The sequence below is a fragment of the Lutra lutra genome, chromosome 13 (genome assembly GCF_902655055.1).
Source record: "Lutra lutra chromosome 13, mLutLut1.2, whole genome shotgun sequence".
In the NCBI taxonomy this organism is placed as follows: domain Eukaryota; kingdom Metazoa; phylum Chordata; class Mammalia; order Carnivora; family Mustelidae; genus Lutra; species Lutra lutra.
In genome coordinates, this window is record NC_062290.1 from 78,081,060 (window position 1) to 78,098,811 (window position 17,752).

The following is a 17,752-nucleotide window of genomic DNA, read 5'->3' on the forward strand; positions in this document are numbered from 1 at the left end:
TCCTAAATGTCCCAGCAGTGGTGATGGTGACGGTGGGAGATAACCGTTATCATTAATCAAACTGTAGTGGACCCTTGTCCCAGAAGGAGGATTGCCCTTCTGCTCGGCTCTCCAGCTCAGCTTAGTGATGAGAAAAGAAAACTTCTGCCACTGCCTGGTCATGTGTCCTTGGCCAGATTTTTCTCCACCTGGAAGTCTGGAAGAACCAAACTTCCAGGCTCTGGGAAAGATCCATACCTGTTCTGATGGGGCCAAATGCTTCTTCCTCTGAGTGTCTCAGTACCTAGGACATGAAGCTATGAATGACACTGTCCTCTTCTACCCTTTATCTTCTGTCCTTTACTTGCTGCCATCCCCACTGGGATGTGAGCTCTCTGGGAGAAAGAAACCATATCCCGTTCTTCTTTCAACCCTATCAGCCCCTCCTATGGTAGTGACATCCTTAAAGAATTTCATGCTATTTCACACACAGATGAGAACCAAGTACTCTTAAAAATTAAATGGGGGTATAGTGGGGACTTTTGCCAACTCACAGAAGCTCACTTATTTTTTATCTTTCAGAGGATAGTTACAATTCACAGTATGGGCTTGGAAAAATGCTTTCTGGTTACCCACATTACTGCTCTCCCCGGGGCCAGCCTAGGAAGCAAGGGAGTGAAGTAGAGTTCTTACCAACAAGCATCAGACAGGACAAATTTGTGTCCACTGAGGAGCTATGTCTGGCTCACCCCTCACCCCTGTCTCAGTCCTGTTCATTGGACACTATAAATTTCAGCCACCCATCAATCTCTTCCACCGCATCCATCAAAACCGTCCTGTTGCCTGACGGTAACTTGAGCAGGGCTTGTAAACTGCTATGTTGCCTTCTTCTTCCTATGTTGACTTCAATAACTTTCACCTATGACTCCCTCTCCATGGAAAATCATTCTCCCTTCTCTCCCTACCTGCATCTTACTGATCCTGCTCGTCCTTAAAACGAAACTAAATTATCACTCTTCCTGGCCAGGTTTTACTGGACTGAGAGGCTTTCTCTCATCTGAGCTCTCATATCATGGGCCACATTTTCTCATGGGCTCCATGGTGGCAGGGACATTGTTCATCTCTGGGTCCCCAGAATGCATGTCAGGGCCCTTCAGAGATGTAGAGACTCAAAACCAAATGGAATGATTGAATACCAGTGCTAATAAGGAGGATGTTACATTCGAGCACAGCCTTAGAGACGAAGTGTTCTCTGGCTAAGTAAGGAAAGGTTAAAGGACATCTTCCTGACTGTCCCCCAAATTCCTGTTTCTCCCCACTTTTTTCCATAGCTCATAATTGGTACAATATCGTAGAACCAGCTCGCCAATTTTAATTGCCTTTTGTATGGTGGTTTCCATACACACCCGGCTCCTCCCAGAAGAGGGAGGTCTGAATCAGGGCAGCTGCCCTGCCTCGTTTCTCTAGATGCCCCTCCTAGGGCTTCTCGGGAAGGAACACAGTACGCAGGTTCAGAGCATGAGCTCTGAGATCAGAAAAGACCTGTTTTCAAATAGTAGTTCTGCCTTTACTCCCTTAGTGACTTTGCCCACTTTACTAAACCTCGGTAAGCCTTCATTTCTTTACATCTAAGGTGAGGGGAGAAAACTGTCTGCCTCATAGGATTATAGCTTAACCTTACAGAGTAAATGTAACATTACAAGCATTCGTGTATCAATGAATATTCACTGAATGCCTCCTGCATGTGTGCCATTGAGTATATGGAAATAAACACTATGTTTACTCTCAACGGACAGTCAAGTCTCAGAGGCGACAGACATTAACGGACACATAAATATGTCATCTCCCAGTTTAATAACTGCAATAAGGGAAAGGACTAAGGAGACATAATTTAGATTATGGGTTGGGGATGCCATTTGAAGAAGCAACATTTAGGCTGACGACTGAAGAGTGAAAAAGACATGCAGCATGTGCCAAGGCCCTGTGATGGGAGGGGGGCACAATGTGGTGCGTAGCAGGCTCATTCAAGGCTGATACGACATCAGGAGAGGCTGGACTCATGAGTGATGAGGAGCTTGGGCTCCGTAACCAGCCAGTCTGAATTGAAATCCTGGCTCTGCTACTGACTAGAGCATGACTTTAGGCAAATTTCTTAATTCTCTGGGTTTTGGTCATTTCATGTGTAAAATGGGAATAATAGGGCTCTGTCCTCGTTGAGTTCCTGAGAGGGCCAGACGAGGTAATTTATGTAAAGCATTTAGAACAGTGTCTGGCATGTCGATAGCACTCTTTCAATAACAGCCATTCATATCACTGATTCTTCCTTTTTTTCTATGAAGTATTTACATGGATACTATCATAAAGAAAGAGGCAAAGGTCTTGTCTGAAGAAGACATACCCAAGCTAGGAAATGAAAAAGAATAATGGGAAATTATGGGAGGTTGTCCAATAAAATACCAGAAACTTGGGTTGCCTCTTTGTAAATGGCTTAATCCATGCCTCTAGGGTCAGCACATTTTATGTGCCAATGGCACTCCTGAGATGCCTCCGGGGGACTCCCTTTAGCCTGACATGGTTAGCTGGATTTGGACAAGGTTACTGAGATTCCTGGAAGAAAGTATGACTCTGAGACAGTGACTTATTTAAAAATTCACAGGATTAAAGCAAAAATAAACAAATAAAAAACCCTAGGGATTACCTCTTTTTTAAAAAGATGATTTGTTGATTTAATATCTCTTTAGAAGCCAGCAAAAATTGCCGGTTTATTTATTCTGTAGCTTCTGAGTGTCTTCCTTGCCTGTGTGCTCTCTCTCTTCTACTGTTACAGGCCATAGATACAGTTAAGAAATATCTATTTAGGTCTTAAGTTACTACACTCTTGAAGGAGAGAGTTCTGGGGGCAGGCCTGTGATAAGGATGATAGGGCTGGATACAGTCCGTGGGAGTCAGGCAGGCAGCTTACCCAAGCACCAACTTCCCCACAAGTCAGACACCCCCACCCCCCCACCCCCCCACTCCCCCACTCCCCCGGCCTTCCTTCCTTGTTTCAATCTGTGAATGTTTCCCAGAAAGAAATAGTAACTTCTCCTTTTTCTGGCAGGGGTGCCTGATGAAACTCCTTGAAAACAGGGCCTCTCCCTCTCCTTCACGCTGGCCTCACACATGCTAATGCAAATGAGTCCTGACCCAGCCAGGGGTCTGCAGGGAAGGCTGCCAGGAGCTTTAGAACAAACATGCAAAGAATGTTATTTCATTTCTGGCATCCTGGGGAAAGAGGGATGCAGAGAGGGAACTTGGGCAGTTGTGGAGGGGTGGGTGGGAGGGGTGGAGAGGGAGAATTAATGTGAATGCTTACTGCAATAAGACTGAAACAAATGGAAAGGATGGGAGGAAATTAATATAAATAAAAGGTCTATCCGGGGCAGGAATTGACATATAGAATTTTTTTTTTTTTCGTTTTTAATTTGACAGACACATTTTGAGGTTGATTTTTTTTTTAATTCCCCCTTTCTGAATGCAGACAAAGGCTTGGTCTCAAAAGTTAGACATATTTTTTTAAAGGTTACCTAACAATGAAATTTAAAGGCAGATTTTAAAATTCTGAATTCTGTGCCGTATCCTCTCAAGGAGGCTGGCTTTTGGACTTCCAAAAAACCTGCGAGCACAACAAGCCCACTTCCTAGGACCCTCTCCATCCTCTCATCCCTTTCTGCCCCTCTTCTGATTCCAGATTCCTTATCTCTTCCACCAAAACGATTACAACAGCTCTCTAAGTGTCCCTAATCTCACCCACACTCCACGGAGACCATTCTAGATGTCTTCTCACGGCTGCTCAGAATCAATCAATCACTGGTTCCTTAGTCTGAGTTACAAGGCCTTGCAAGTTCTGCCTCTCCAACCTCATACAGTAAATATCTCAACTGTCCTGGACCTTCTGCTGTTCCTTTATGTGTCCCTTTAATTTCCCACCTTCTTGTCTTTATTTCAGCTGTTCCCTCTGTCCAGGATGCATTAACTTCCCTAATTCTAAATGGTCAACGCTATCCACTCTTCCAGACCCAGCTCAGACACACTTCTCCCTAGATACACTGCCTGCGAGAGATCACCATGCCCTAAGAATTTCCGTGCCTTTATTATGGGCAAATCACCCTCCGCCCCAGAATAATTAGCTGCTCACAAGTTTGTTTCCAACACTGGACAAAGCTCTCTCAATCTGAGCTGTAGGATTTCAAATTTCAGTCCCACCACAGCCTCTAGGAGGAATGCATAGGAACATGCCAGTGGGGACTCTGGAGCCAGGCATCTTGTGTTAGACTCATGGTCCTGCCATTCACCAGTTAGGCGGCCTGGAACAACGCACTTAGCCTTTCTTAGTGTTCTTAGATATAACAAAAGGATACTATAGTACCTGCCTCAGAGAGTACCATATTGTGAAGGATCCAAGAGTTAGTGTCAGAACTTGATAAGTGGTCGGTGATGACAGTGACTGGAAGGCTGTTATGTCATTGCTCTGGTCTTGACTAAGTCACAAATGCTTATGTGAAGTACTGACTCCATCCATCTAGCCTACAGTAGCCATTACTGACCTTTGGTGTTTGCTGAATGTATAGCCTATTAAATACCTGGCCTTGTGTTAGGGGCTCACAGACTCCTAAAGCATGGGTTCTAAAACAGGTCTACTCTTGGAGCACTGACAGTCTTAGCTCCCTCTCATCATGAGAGCTGTATTTGGGATGGGTTCAAAGAGCAGTAGAAGAAAAAGAGAAAAAGGGAAGGTGCCTCTTGTTATGTCAGATATTTGGTGAGAACAATCCCAAATTTGTCACATCTGACATCCCAAAGGCTCCTGAAAGATGCTCAGAGAGAACAGAGAAAAGTGAACAACTTCCAGGACAGTTAGCTGATCACGAGTCCCCTTTATGGTCGTCTTTGAAGAAGATCTATTAAAGAAACTTCTTGTACGCGCTTGGTATGTACTTGACAGTGAGCACCTACTGTGTGCTCAGCACCCACGCCTGGGAGCTAGGCATGTGTCCACCACTCCCTACTTGCCTCACAGTGAAACTAATGTAGTAAATAATAGTACCCTCACCTTACAGGCATGGACACTGAGACCCAGGGAAAATAAGTATCTTATATAGCCAGAAACTACCTGATATTTGAACTGACCCTAGCGCAACCTGACTCCAAACCCCAGGCTCTCTGCCTCTCAGACACCCCAGATGATAAGGGGCACAAGTATGCTTGGATCCAGGACAAGAAAGCAGCAGGTGGTCTGCATGGGAGTTAAGAGCCCTGTCTAGCCCAGCTCTGACACTGATTCTCTAAGAGAATCAGATGGAGGACAGGCCTGTGCCCTCCCTGATCTTCAGTTTCTCCTATAAAGAGAGAAGGTTTAGGTCAATGACTTCTGAAGCCTTGAGCTCAATTATGTTGTATTTCAAACGTGAAAGCACGACGGGTTGTTGGTAAATGGGAGAGACTGTCCTTGGGGTAAAGAAGAACAGAGCAGAAAGAAAAATGCCAGAAATCTGGACTGTGTCTCGCCACGGAGTTTCCATACATCACTCACGGTGATCCCCCGCAGTCCGCTAACACCTTTCCAGTGCGGACCCTCAAGACTGCTCATAGCAACAGCCTCCTTTACGGGTGGAGGTGGCAGTCAGGGAGACAGACAGCCCTTTGGCATGCAGTGATGGACCCACACCCAAGACAATGGGAGCAGGGAAAAGTTAGGATGTCTGGCTTCTAGCCTGGGTCCACTCCTATCTTCAGTTCCTAGAGTCCTAGAAATCAGAGCAGGAAGGGATTTCTCCATCCAGTCCCTTCATTGTAATCAGGAAGAAACTGAAACTCAGGAAAAGGAAGCTCTTTGTCCAAGGTCCCTTGTGGATGGGCAGCAAAGCCGAACACAGAACCCAGAGTGGCGGCTTGTGATCCCATCCCAGGATCCCCTCACATGCTGAACTGTCTCTGCGCTTCCCGCTCCAACAAGGCGAGCCTAAGGTAGAAGGCGGGGTCAAGGCTTGTTGGAAAGAAGCCTGGATCAGCCGTCAGGACCACTATCTCTTACTCCCGGCTCTGCTTTGACTGTGAAGTCTATGAGTCTCTCAGGGCCTCCGCTTCCACATCTGTACACTGAGAGGGCTTACCTAGATTAGGCATTCTCCATTAACAACCTGCAGGCGAATTGTGACTTACAGAATTGGTCTACGTGGCCAATTTTAAATTGGTTGCCAGCAAGTACTAATTCAGAGATTTCACTTAAACTCCTAGATTTATGGCTTGGAATATTTTTCAGCACTGGGTCTATACTCTCACATAGTAACAACTGTCTAGAGCTAAGTGTTCTCTGCTCCATTTCTAGTTTACCACAGTCCCCACCACTCCCTATTATAAATAACCATTGTTGACCCACTGACGTCACTTAAAAGTGCCTCCCTACAAAGCCTAGCTGAGAGTTTACCCCGTGTCCCTTAGCCTCCTGATACCCTGAACATGAGGCTCTCACTGACCCCCCAAGATTACCATCTCAGTGAGGGCCAGCATTAGAATGTTTGCTGATAGGGCCCTAGCAAAATTCTAATCTCTGCCTCTGTCTTCACATGGTAGATACCAGTAACCACACCGGATTTAGGAACCAATCTAATCCAGTATGAGCTCATCTTGATCCTTAACTTGTTACATTTACAAAGACTTTATTTCTAAATAAGGGCATATTCTGAGGTTTTGCATAGACATGGATTTTGGGGGTAGGGGTGGCGGTGGGAGCAGAGGTGGTGTACTATTCAGCCCAGTGCAACCCCTCCTCTTACTTCCTCAGGAAGACTTTGCAGTAATCTGCAGAGCAGGCCTGCAGGAGACCTGACTGGATTAGTGGCCCTTCCAAGGGGTTCTCACAGCCCCTGGACATCCCCGTCAGAGCACGAAGCATCATGGAAATGTCTCATCTCTTCTGCTTCCCCACTGTACCTGTGAGCTCTGTGAGGACAGGGGCTGTATGTATTTGGCCTATTGACTTCTGCATCCCAAGTACCCAACCTTGTGTAAGACACATTGCAGATGCTCAACAAATACATCCTTTTCCTGAGCACTCTGCCCTGTTCTTAGCGGTTTCCAGGACTGAGCTGAGCCCATACTGCTTCAGTTTGGCCCAACACATGCCCTACTCAGGGCACCACTCACTGGTTCCCCAAATGTGTGAGGACCCCACCCTCCCTTTCCGTACATCAAATGCCACCTACCACCGGACTCTCTACATACCACAGTCAAAGGGTCAGAGCGGTCATCACAAAACACAGGTTTAAATATAACCTGTCTCTCCTCAAGCTTTTCTCTACTCCCCACCACCTGCAGGATAAAGTCTAGCTTCTCTGCCCGGCATTCAAGGCCTAACTTTCCAGCATGGCCTTAGTTCCCACCCATCTGCCCTCCATGAGTTCACACAAGCAGTCTGTGCCCTGTCCCTCCAGAGCTCTGGCTGGTGTCCCATTCCTGGATGAAATCTTGATGCAGTTTGAGAAAAGAAACAGCCTGCCTGAGAGTCCCCAGCAGGTTTTAGGAGCCTCACTGTCTGTCAGCTGAAAAACAGCTTTATTTTTCCTCTACCGAGTCTCTCTTGGCTTGAGATGCATGGCTGTATATGCTTCTGGCTTTAGGACAGCCCTTCCCCTCTCTAGGGCCCCAACTGTGCGCTGTGGATAGGTCAGTATGACCTGATGCTAGAGGGAATTAAGTCTTGTCGCTAGGCTGCCTCTGTCACGACTCTCCACCCCACCTCCCAACCAATAGGACAGGGCACCACAGCCACAGAATGTCACATTCCACTCAGGTTTGGGGCATTAGAAGCCCTTGGCCCCTGCTTGGCTTTGAGACCCTTGGCCATAGCTTGGCTGTTGGCTCCAGACCATATTATGGGCTCAGACTCTTATATTTAGGCTGGGGTGGGGAGTATACGGAAGGATGAAAGAACAGAGATCTTGGGAGTGAGACAGAGACGGAAAAGTGGTAAGTAAAGGAGAAGTGACAAGACATGCACGTGCAGAAATGACAAGTAGAAGACAAGGACACACAGACTGGAAAAAAAAAAAAAAAAGACAGATGATGGGAAGTCAGAGTGACACTAAGAGAGAGGCAACATCTGTGACCAAGACAGAGAGAAAAGTAGAAAGTGAGAAGGAAAAAAGAGGGGGGAAAGGAAAAGAGTCAAAGAATTAAAAAATGGACAAAGGGGAAAGGAAAGATAAGATGTTAGAAAAACATGAGGGGATGCAGGGAGAGCATAAGGGAGGGCGATGGAAGGAAGGAGGTGGGTAGGGAGGGAGGAAGGGAGAAAAAGTTGAGAAAGAGAGGGAGAAGGGAAGTGGTGGGAGGGAAGGAGGCAGGGAGGGAGGGAAAAAAGACTGAAGAGAAGAAAAAAGAACTGAGAAAGTATCACACTGGGAAGAAAAAGCCAGTAAAAGAGCAGGACAAGAATTATCAGGCCTGTCCTGGCTCTTTGCCTTGGTGTGTCCTGGATCAACCTTGGGCCTCTGCCTCAGCTTGCATTGGTCCAGGGGCTGTGGCCCAGGGCCCTGGTCAACATGGCAGGCTTCTTCTGTGCCTATCTTCTTTCTCCTAAATGCTGAAAGTCCCCTCAGAAATTGGGCCTGGTCACACTGGGGACTTGGCTCAGGAGGCCCATTAATCAGACAGGATTACTGAAACAGAGAGAGAAGTGTGGGGCCTTAAAGCTGAATGAAGCTTTTCCATTCAGACTCAAACTCTCCAGTCACCAGGGGCTTGAGTCCCTCCCTTTGCCTCCATTGTCTCTTAAGACGCACAGCCTGTAAATTCACGAAATGGTTTTTTGGGTTAGTCTCATTCAATCCCTCTTCTACAAATGGAGACCCGGAGGCCTCCAAAGGAGAAAATCCTTGCCCCTGGCCTCACAGCAGCCCAGAGCCAGAAGCAAGATGACCCTTGGGTCTCTCGCCTCCCATCATCTGGGCAAGTACTTTTGGAAGCCAGCCTTAGAGGGCTCCTGATGACTTTCATGCTGTTTCCAGTAAAGTCTGTGCTGATTCTTGGCACGAAGAGAGGAAATGAAGAGGGTAGGGTAGGAATGTAAATAAAGGGAAACTTTGGGATTTCATCTAATATATAATTATATTATTCATGGCGGTGGCCTTGGCTGCTTTGCAATGTGCTGCCCGAGCTGTGCCCAAGCAGGGGTGGTGTCCTGGGGGCATTGGGGGCCCAGCAATGCTCCCTCCATCCAACATCTCCAATCTCTCTGGGCTTTTGGAACAGCATCTTTGGGCCAGGAGCCTGGACTTGTTTGCAGAAACACATGGCAGTCTGGAGACACTGGGAAACGACTCAGCAGATGGGAGCTGGAGATCCTGGGTAGCTCCAAATGGCATGGGGAGCACATGGCTAAGAGAAGCAGAGGTCCTTGTACAGATGCGGAGCTTACCTGGGGCTGTGGTCATGTCAGGACTGCAGAGGCAGGAGGAAGTTTGGCCTTCGGGTGGTTGTAGCCAAGTAGCTTTTGGTGTGAGGACTGAAGATCTATTTTCCATATTGCTTTCAACTCATCTGGGTATGCATGGGTCTTTGCACAAAAGATCCCTCGGAATAGATTCTACCCCTTAACCCTCACCATTTCTACATGGCTAGTCCTTCTCATGATCTAGTGCAGAAACTTTGAGCTCAGGCTCTGGAAATAAATGAACTGAATTCAAAGCTTGGCTTCTCCTCTATTACTGACTTTGAGGCTTTGGTGAAGTTACCTTAACTCTCTGTGCCTTAGTAGCCTAATCTCTTGGATAAGAATAATAGTAATTGTCTTACAGAGTTGTTTGGAGGATTAAATGAGCTCAGGTTTATGGTAGGTTTGTACGTAGATAGGCAGACAGACGAATCTCAAGGTAGATTCAGAGACAAAGACATAGGGCACGAGGACGACCTAGGTACTTAGTACTAAGATGATGTACCCTGGATATCTGGTAAGAAAGGCAGTTAGAGGTTGTGAATGAGTGAAGGGGATAAGTCAGTGTCTCCAGACTTCGGCACCGACTTGGGAACGTATTCAAATTCTTCAGCAACCATGTATTGGATTCTTCATGGGCATCAGTCACTGTTCTAGGTGCCAGGGATAGAGGATAAAAAGGCAGACGCAGATCCTACTCTGTGCAGCTGACAGTCTGGTCAGAAAAGACAGACAACGAACAAGGAAACAGATACCAAACCATTAAGCTTTAGTAAGTACATGGCTTTGTGTGTCTATATGTGCGGCAGGCAGGATCGATGGCGATCATGTAGTCAAGGAAGGCCTTTGTAAGGACATGACATAACATGTAAATGCAAACATGAAGGAGAAAGGGAACCATCATGGGAACTATCATGAGGAAAGCCAGGAGAAGTCTACCCTGGGAAAAGGGAAGAGGTAGGAGCAGAGACCTTGATGAAGGAAGAATTACTGCTACTGCCACATTCTACCAAGTGCCTGGGGACAATGAGTAAATGGCCAGCGTGAGAGATAAAGGTTAAACGTGTTCTCCCACTGGAATGCTGTGAACACAACAGGTTCAACATGCAACCCAGGCCCAACCGCTTAGGTGAAGACTGCTGTCACCAATGGTAATGACAGTGGTGCTCCTTGTCCTTCCGTTTATTAAGTCCCAACAATGAGTTACACACCATCTTGTGCTCTTTCCCTGTTTCTGTCTATTGAATCCTCACAACCCTATGGAAAAAGCCCTCCTATGATTCCATTTTACAGTTGAAAACCTGAAACTCAGGGAGGTTAAGAAATTTGCGCAAGGTCACACTATGGGTAGGTGCTGGAGTGGAGGTAGAAACTTCCCTCTGTCTTAGTTCAAAGGCCTAATTTAAAAATATGGACATGAAGTGGGGAGTGGAGAGAGGCATGTGGATTCAAAATGCCTACTGCCCTCCCCATTGTTGATCTTTGACAAATGGGGTGACCGAGAAAAACCATTCATGAAACGTTAGGAAAAATTCAAAGCACTTCCTCATCTACTACTCACTTTAATCTTTGTGACGACATGAGGAGGTAGAACTAATCATCTTGTTTTACGGATCAGATTACTCAGTTCCATTTCCCAGATGAGACAGGTGAGTGTGAGGCATCCTCCCCAGGAGTCTGCAGGCCACCTTCGGCGTCTGCCTGGCCCCAGTGGTCCTTCCACTGCAAACAGGGTTGCTTACAGTTCAAAGCCCCTCCCGCTCCCATGCTCAGATAGCTCCACACATGTGGTGGACAAGGACGGGGACAGCATGTGGGTGAGGGGAGGGGACGGTGGGTCTCAGAGTTAGCCTGGGTATGAATCTCAGGTCTATTTCTTCTTGTCATGTGATCTGGGGTGAAATGTGAACCCCTTTAAGGCCCAGTTTTCCCAACAATGAAATAGGAGGTGAGGAGGAGGAGGATGACATCAGCCCCATAGGGTTCTGGCGAGGATTAAATGAGATAGCACATGTAAATCCCCACTGTGGTTCCTGGCACAGGGTGAATGCTCAGATGACTATTACTCCCCCCACTACTGCTATGATCCAGGAAGGAGGCCCTGGGCATTAGGGTGTAGTCCGCATCCCTGCCTCAGTGTGCCCGTCTCAGAACACAGAGTTGAACGTTTTGATTTCACAGAAAACAACATCAAAGCCAGGGGAGAGGGAAGAACTGGCCCCAAGTCTCACTTTGCAGTCAGTGTGGGAATGGCTGTCTGACTCCTGACCTCAGACTTTTTTTTTTTTTCTTTTTTTTCACAATGCCTTCTCTCCTCTAGGGCCCTGGTTTTCCTTTTCCTCCTCTCCTCCAACTCCACCCATCCCTGCTAAGAAAGAGCCCCTCCTTCCCCCTTCCCTCTGGTCCCACCGTGGATGTTGGCACATGGCTGTAGTACCCAGGCTCCCTTGGCATTCTTTTCGCAGAGCTGAGGCCAGGGAGGTGAAGGACGGGCCCGGGGCAAGCCTCTGAATGTGTGGGAATGCACCCCCCTCCCCAGGAATTGGGCCTGGCTGCTGCTGCATGTTTGCTCAGGACCCTTTGGCAGGCATCCAGGATTAGAGAAAGGCAAGGCAGCCAAGACAAGACAGAGGCTAATTACCTTGGGTAATAGGAAATTGGGGAACGGCGACAAGAAGGGTGTCTAGGCCTTTAGCCAGGCAAGGACAGAGACCATGGGTGCCGAGCCTGGCCTGACCCATCCATCTTTAGTGGGAGATTCCTGCTCGGGGGTCACTCTCCGGTTCCAACAACCCAAGGGTGCAGGAGCTGGCCACACTCTCAGCCCTTCTGGGGACCCTCTCTCTGCTGTTCTTTGTTTGTGTTCATTCAAAAGCAAAACAAATGGAACAAACAAGGAAATTCAATTTAAACAGGGCCCAAATGCTGATGTTTCTGTTTTGCTACACCCGGGTGAGCTTAGGACAGAAAATCAGCCTTGACTTTCATTCCTCCAATTGGTCTCAACCCTGTGGTGCTGTGTAAAATTACACGGATGGAGGGGCTGCAAAAGAAATTTGCCTTCCTAGGTGAAGTAGTGAGAGGGTTGGATACTCAGCACGAGAAAGAGAGTGAGAAACAGACAGAGAGGAATCCAAACTTAAGTAAGAAATAGGATAGAGAAACTGAGTTAAACACAGACAAACGGAAGTTAAGAGAAAAGCAAATGGAAAGGCAAAGAAGGAATGACTGGGAGAATGGCAGATAGACACAGAGAGTGAGCTATACAGAATAGATTTACACAGAGAGGCAATGAAAGGCATGAGAGGTGTCCAGAGATGCAGGGAGGCACACTGGGGTAAAACCAGATTGAGAGAGAGAGAGAGGTAGAAAAGTAGGAAGGACAGGAGCCCAGGAGGAGAAGGAGAGACAGAATGAGAAGAAATCTCACAGCGTAAGTATACATTTTCTGAACTCTCAAGCTGGGGTAGATCTAACACACCTTCACTTTGAAAGTGTTGAAACTGCAGAACAAGGAGACGACATCAATGTTTAGCCCAGGGTCCCAGAGACAGAAGTGGCAGTAGTGACATGTGAACTCAGACTACCTGCCTGAGAGACTGGCCCTCCACGCCTGGGTCACCTGAATCCTGTTATCCCTCTGGCAGTGTCCGTGGGGGATCTGGTGCACTGTGCTTAATGCAAACCCAGGGGTCTGGACCCATGTTCTCTTTGCATACTATTTCATTCCCAAAGGATCCTGGATGGTCCTTTTTTCCAGGGCTAGCAACACCCCAACCTGCCCCATAGGGAATGACTCCTCTAGGACTATCCTTGTCAAAGATACAGATAACCAGCAATAGAGTCAGGGAGAACAAAAGAGTATATGCAAGGCATTCTGGTAAACCCTGTCCATGGAGTTTCTCCCTTAAGGCTTTCCCCTTTAACCCCATAAGATCAAAATAATTACCAGCTCCCTATTTCCAGAGGAAGACACTGTGGGACAGAGCAGTAAGAACTGGCTTTCCCCAGGGCAGGTTCTGAGGATAGGGAAGAATCAGTATTTGTACTCAGCTCAGCCTGTCCTCCTCCTATTGCCACACACAGCCATTTCAACCCAAGAGTTAGAAAACTAATTTTGGTAAGGAACGAGCAAGCAGAAAAGGAGAAAACCCAAGAACTGACAATGCAACTATTTTAAAACTCAAGACTGAGTTGGTCAGACTTCATGGAAGGAAAGCCACCAGCAGGATGAGAGATGGGTCCAAACCACACCCTGGGCTCCTTGTCAGAACTGCCCAGATTCCACAGCCATTAATAAAATCAATTTCAAAAATAAAATAAAGAAGTCTTCAGAGTTAGTGATGACAAGCTCATGACAAGCACATTTCCAGGACAGAAGAAGAAAGGATGGTCCTACTTCAAGAGGTGGGAAGGGGGTAGGGGGGCCAAGCAGAAGGAAAAGAGGTGAGGGAAAATGACATTTTAAATGTCATTTAAATGTCAACTGATTTGTCAGCTCTCAGTGTTAACTGTTTTTGGGGTTCCATAAAACATTTCATTGCTCTCTACATAATGGGCCTGTAGGATTTCAGACTGGCTAATGTCAAGGCTCTACAATGTCACCGAAAGACAAGCTTACAACTTGTGTCTCAGTGGATAGGAACCACCTGCCAGGGCTCTGTCCCTCTCTGCTAAATGCTATCCCAGTAAGTTGGCAAAAGGAGGAGAAGGGAGTTAAAGTTAATTTTTAGCCCAACAAGGACAACAAGAACGACAGTGGTAATAGCTTACACTCTCACTGGGAGTTCATCACCAAGTAGAGAGCTTTTGTACACTATCTCATCAAATCCTCTTGAGGTCCCAGTGAGTCAGACACTATCATTATCCCCATTTTCACACAGGAGGAAATGGAAACCCAGAAGGTTGAGAAGCTCACTGTGTCACACAGCTGGTAAGTGCAGGATGGAGACCGGAACCCTCCCTCAAGTGTATGCTCATAATGGGGGACAGAGGAATCAGAAGTCTGCCATCATGAAATCTTCCAGAAATGCTACTTTCTTCACATAATCATAGTTTTTAGAGTTGGAAAAGACCTTATAGCTCTTAATTCAGTCACATACTTGTATTTTATAGATGGAGTGATCCTAGAGCCCAAGAGGTTAGTGTAGCACTCACGGATTAAGAAGCTATGGAGTCATGATCTCAAGATCTGGATCCCGAGTCACCACTTAAGGCCTAAGGCAAATGCTACTTTCTCTAGGAAGTTTGCCGAAATGTCCCACAAGAGAGATCTGATAGCCTATGGTATTTTGGAGATTCCATTCCTGGAGCTCTCCGTGTCCCCAAATGATTTTGCCATTCTGACAAAATAAAACTCGGGCCCACCCATCTATGATACGGTCAATTTCTAGCTTACAGTGATATTCCTGAGTTTGGTGCATAATCTGTTGGGTATTACCAATGAGCCCAAATATGCTGGGTATTCAAAAGAGTGCCATGGTCTTTAGAAAAAAGTTTTATCTTCCAGAGGAAGTAGGGACAGGATATGGTTTGGAGGTGAAGGAGATTCACATTAATTCTCATGCAACTCTACAGTCTAGGTTTGATTATTACTTTTTTACTGAGGCTTATAGAGGTAAAGCAACTAATTTAAGGTGACATAGCTAAAAATGTCAAAGCCCAATCTGATCCCACAGTCTGTGGTCTTTCATACTAAGTTATAAGTCATTGGAGAATAGAACCTTTGTTTTCGTCACATTCATACCATTTCTTAGCTTAGTACCAAGTCACAGGAAGTCCTCAGAAAATGTATGCTGAATAAGTGAGTCACAAAGAAGTAAAAATGTAATGAATGAATGAAGAAGTGATGAATAAGTAAGTGAATGAATTATGGAGTAGGGGAATGAACAGATGGATGGATGGTTGGAGGAAGAGAGCAAAGGGGAGAGAAAAGGATGGGAGGAGGGAGGGATTAATGATTAGGTAAATGGGTAAGTAAGAGGATCACTGAGTAAATAAAAGAAAAACAAATGATTTCAATAACTGGTGAAATTGGTTGCTAAGGGAAGTAGCCTATAGTTTCATAATTAGGATACAAGAAGACAGCTTGTCTCTAGAACCCTATGTAATAGTTTATAATGGGTGCAACCCAATGCAACCATACTCACTGAGAGCAGAACAAAAGAAAGATGAGCCCCCTTTCCCTCTGAGATTAAGAGCTGAGCCTTGGAATGACTTCCTTTTGCATCTCTAGAAGTTTGAATGCAGTGACTCAAGTGTACTCTGTGAAGCACTGATAATGGCATCATTGCTAAGGGAAGCAGCTGAATCTAGTAAAACAAGCTAACAAACATACACACACACACACACACACACACACACACACACACACATATATATATTTCGGATCACTAATGTAATCTTTTTCAAAGGAGATATCATAGAATTGAGAAAAGAACACCAGGCAGGCATGCCTGTTCCATCCCTCCTTGCTAACTTGCCATGTTCCCTCTCTGGGTTACAGATTCTTCATCACTGAGAAGAGATGATTTTGTGGGCCCTAGTCTCCCGGACCCTTCAGCACTAACCCTGTATGATTCTGTGGCTTATTGTGGCCACACATCTCCAGTGGACTCTTCTAAACCTCAGATGTCAAGGAGCACATATAGGCTGGCCTATCAAATATCTGGTTGGCCTGGACAGATTACTCACACTTTGCCTCCCTCACACTCCCCGCACACCCAGCAATCTTACTTGTAGAGACCGTCGGGCTCCAGACACTTGAAGATGACAGAGTAGATACTGACTTCAGGGACCTCTCCATGGCTTCGACCAGCCGCTACACAAGATGTACCCAGGCCAGAGAGCAGGTCATCGGCAAAACTCAGGAACTCTCCTAGAGGGAGACAAAAAAAGATGAGCTCTCCAGCTCCAGCCTTGGTAAGCAGACATTCTTGTTGCTGTCCAAACCCATGAAATGTCTGGATATCATTATCAGGAGGATTAGTGGACAAAACAAGCATAGCATATGAACATGACACAGATTAGTATCTAGCCCTAACTACTCTGTTTAAATCTATGCTGGAATTTTCTCAACTGGAGAGTGGTCATACCAATACCTACCTTTTTGAAATTGTAGCAAGGCTCAAATAAGGTAAATTATTATGTACTAAAAATGCATGAAAAGACAACAGGGGAATAGTACTTACTGTCCAGAGAAACTTTCTGGTCTCGTTCCTGCTGTTAACTTCCTCTTAATTATTTGAGCAAGGCCCTTCCTTCCTGGGATTGCATTCTCCTTTCTGGTGTAACAAAGGAGTTGGACCAAGGATGTAAGGTGGGTTTTCTATCACATGGTCACTCTTAATGCAGTGGTATTAAATTCATGAAGTGTTACGTTGAGATAGACAGAAACCAGGTCCAACTAAGGAGGAAAGAGCTCCATGACTGATGAGTGATGAAGACCATGGGACAGGAAGGGACAGTGGAAAAGCAAGTGCCTTCAGCTCCATGATTTCTAAAAGTCGATCTAGCCACTGGATTTTAGGAAGCAGCTGAAGTTTACTAGAAATGGGCCTGACTAAAAAGAATAACTGAACATTTTAAAATCTTGGGATCTAGTCTTAAGTCTGTTAAGAATTTGCTTGGTATCTTGGGGCAATTGAATTTCCATCTCTGTGCCTTAGTTTTTCCTCTGCAGAATCAAAGGGGTAGAAACACTATTAGAACTTGAAAAAAAATTAAATAAAAACACAGATGTACACAAAGATTGAGTTATGCGGACAAACATTATGGTACTATTTAAACCAACAAGAATTTAGAAACAACTAAATGGTAATGATATAGAAATAGCAATATCAATTATGGTTCACTGATGCAATGGAATATTTTGTAGCTATTAAAAACAATTTTGTGGAAGAATATGAAATTATATGAAAAGATATTAAGCGAAAAAACAGGCTATGCTATTACAGAAAATCTAATGTTTGGTGGAAATTTTACGTTTATATCCATTTCAAAAGAGAAGGAAGAAATTATAGCAAATACATAATAGTGGCTTTGTAAAGTGAGATAAGCAAAAATGAGAGAGAAAAAAAAACCCATTATTTCTGTTTTTTTTAAATTACCTACAATGAACATGTATTACTTTTGTAACAAAGAAAAAAAATCAATAAAAAATTACTTAAAAATAGATAAAATAAATGAGCCAGACTAAATGGCTTCTAAGTTCCCTTCCAGTTCTAAAATTGGATGATTTAGGAGCAAAACAAGCATGACAGTTATTTTATACCACACAGTAAGGAATAACAAGAGGCCTCC

General features: G+C 45.5%; 1 protein-coding gene across 7 annotated transcripts in view; it reads right to left on the bottom strand.

Moving 5' to 3' along the window:
- Positions 1-17,752, bottom strand: part of ASTN2 (astrotactin 2) — a 1,447,326-nt gene that overhangs the window by 34,704 nt on the left and 1,394,870 nt on the right. For all 7 annotated transcript variants that reach the window (XM_047699298.1, XM_047699297.1, XM_047699295.1 and 4 more), the window contains one exon: positions 16,187-16,328. In XM_047699298.1, the coding sequence (XP_047555254.1) occupies positions 16,187-16,328 (142 nt within the window). The remainder of the gene's footprint in view (positions 1-16,186; positions 16,329-17,752) is intronic.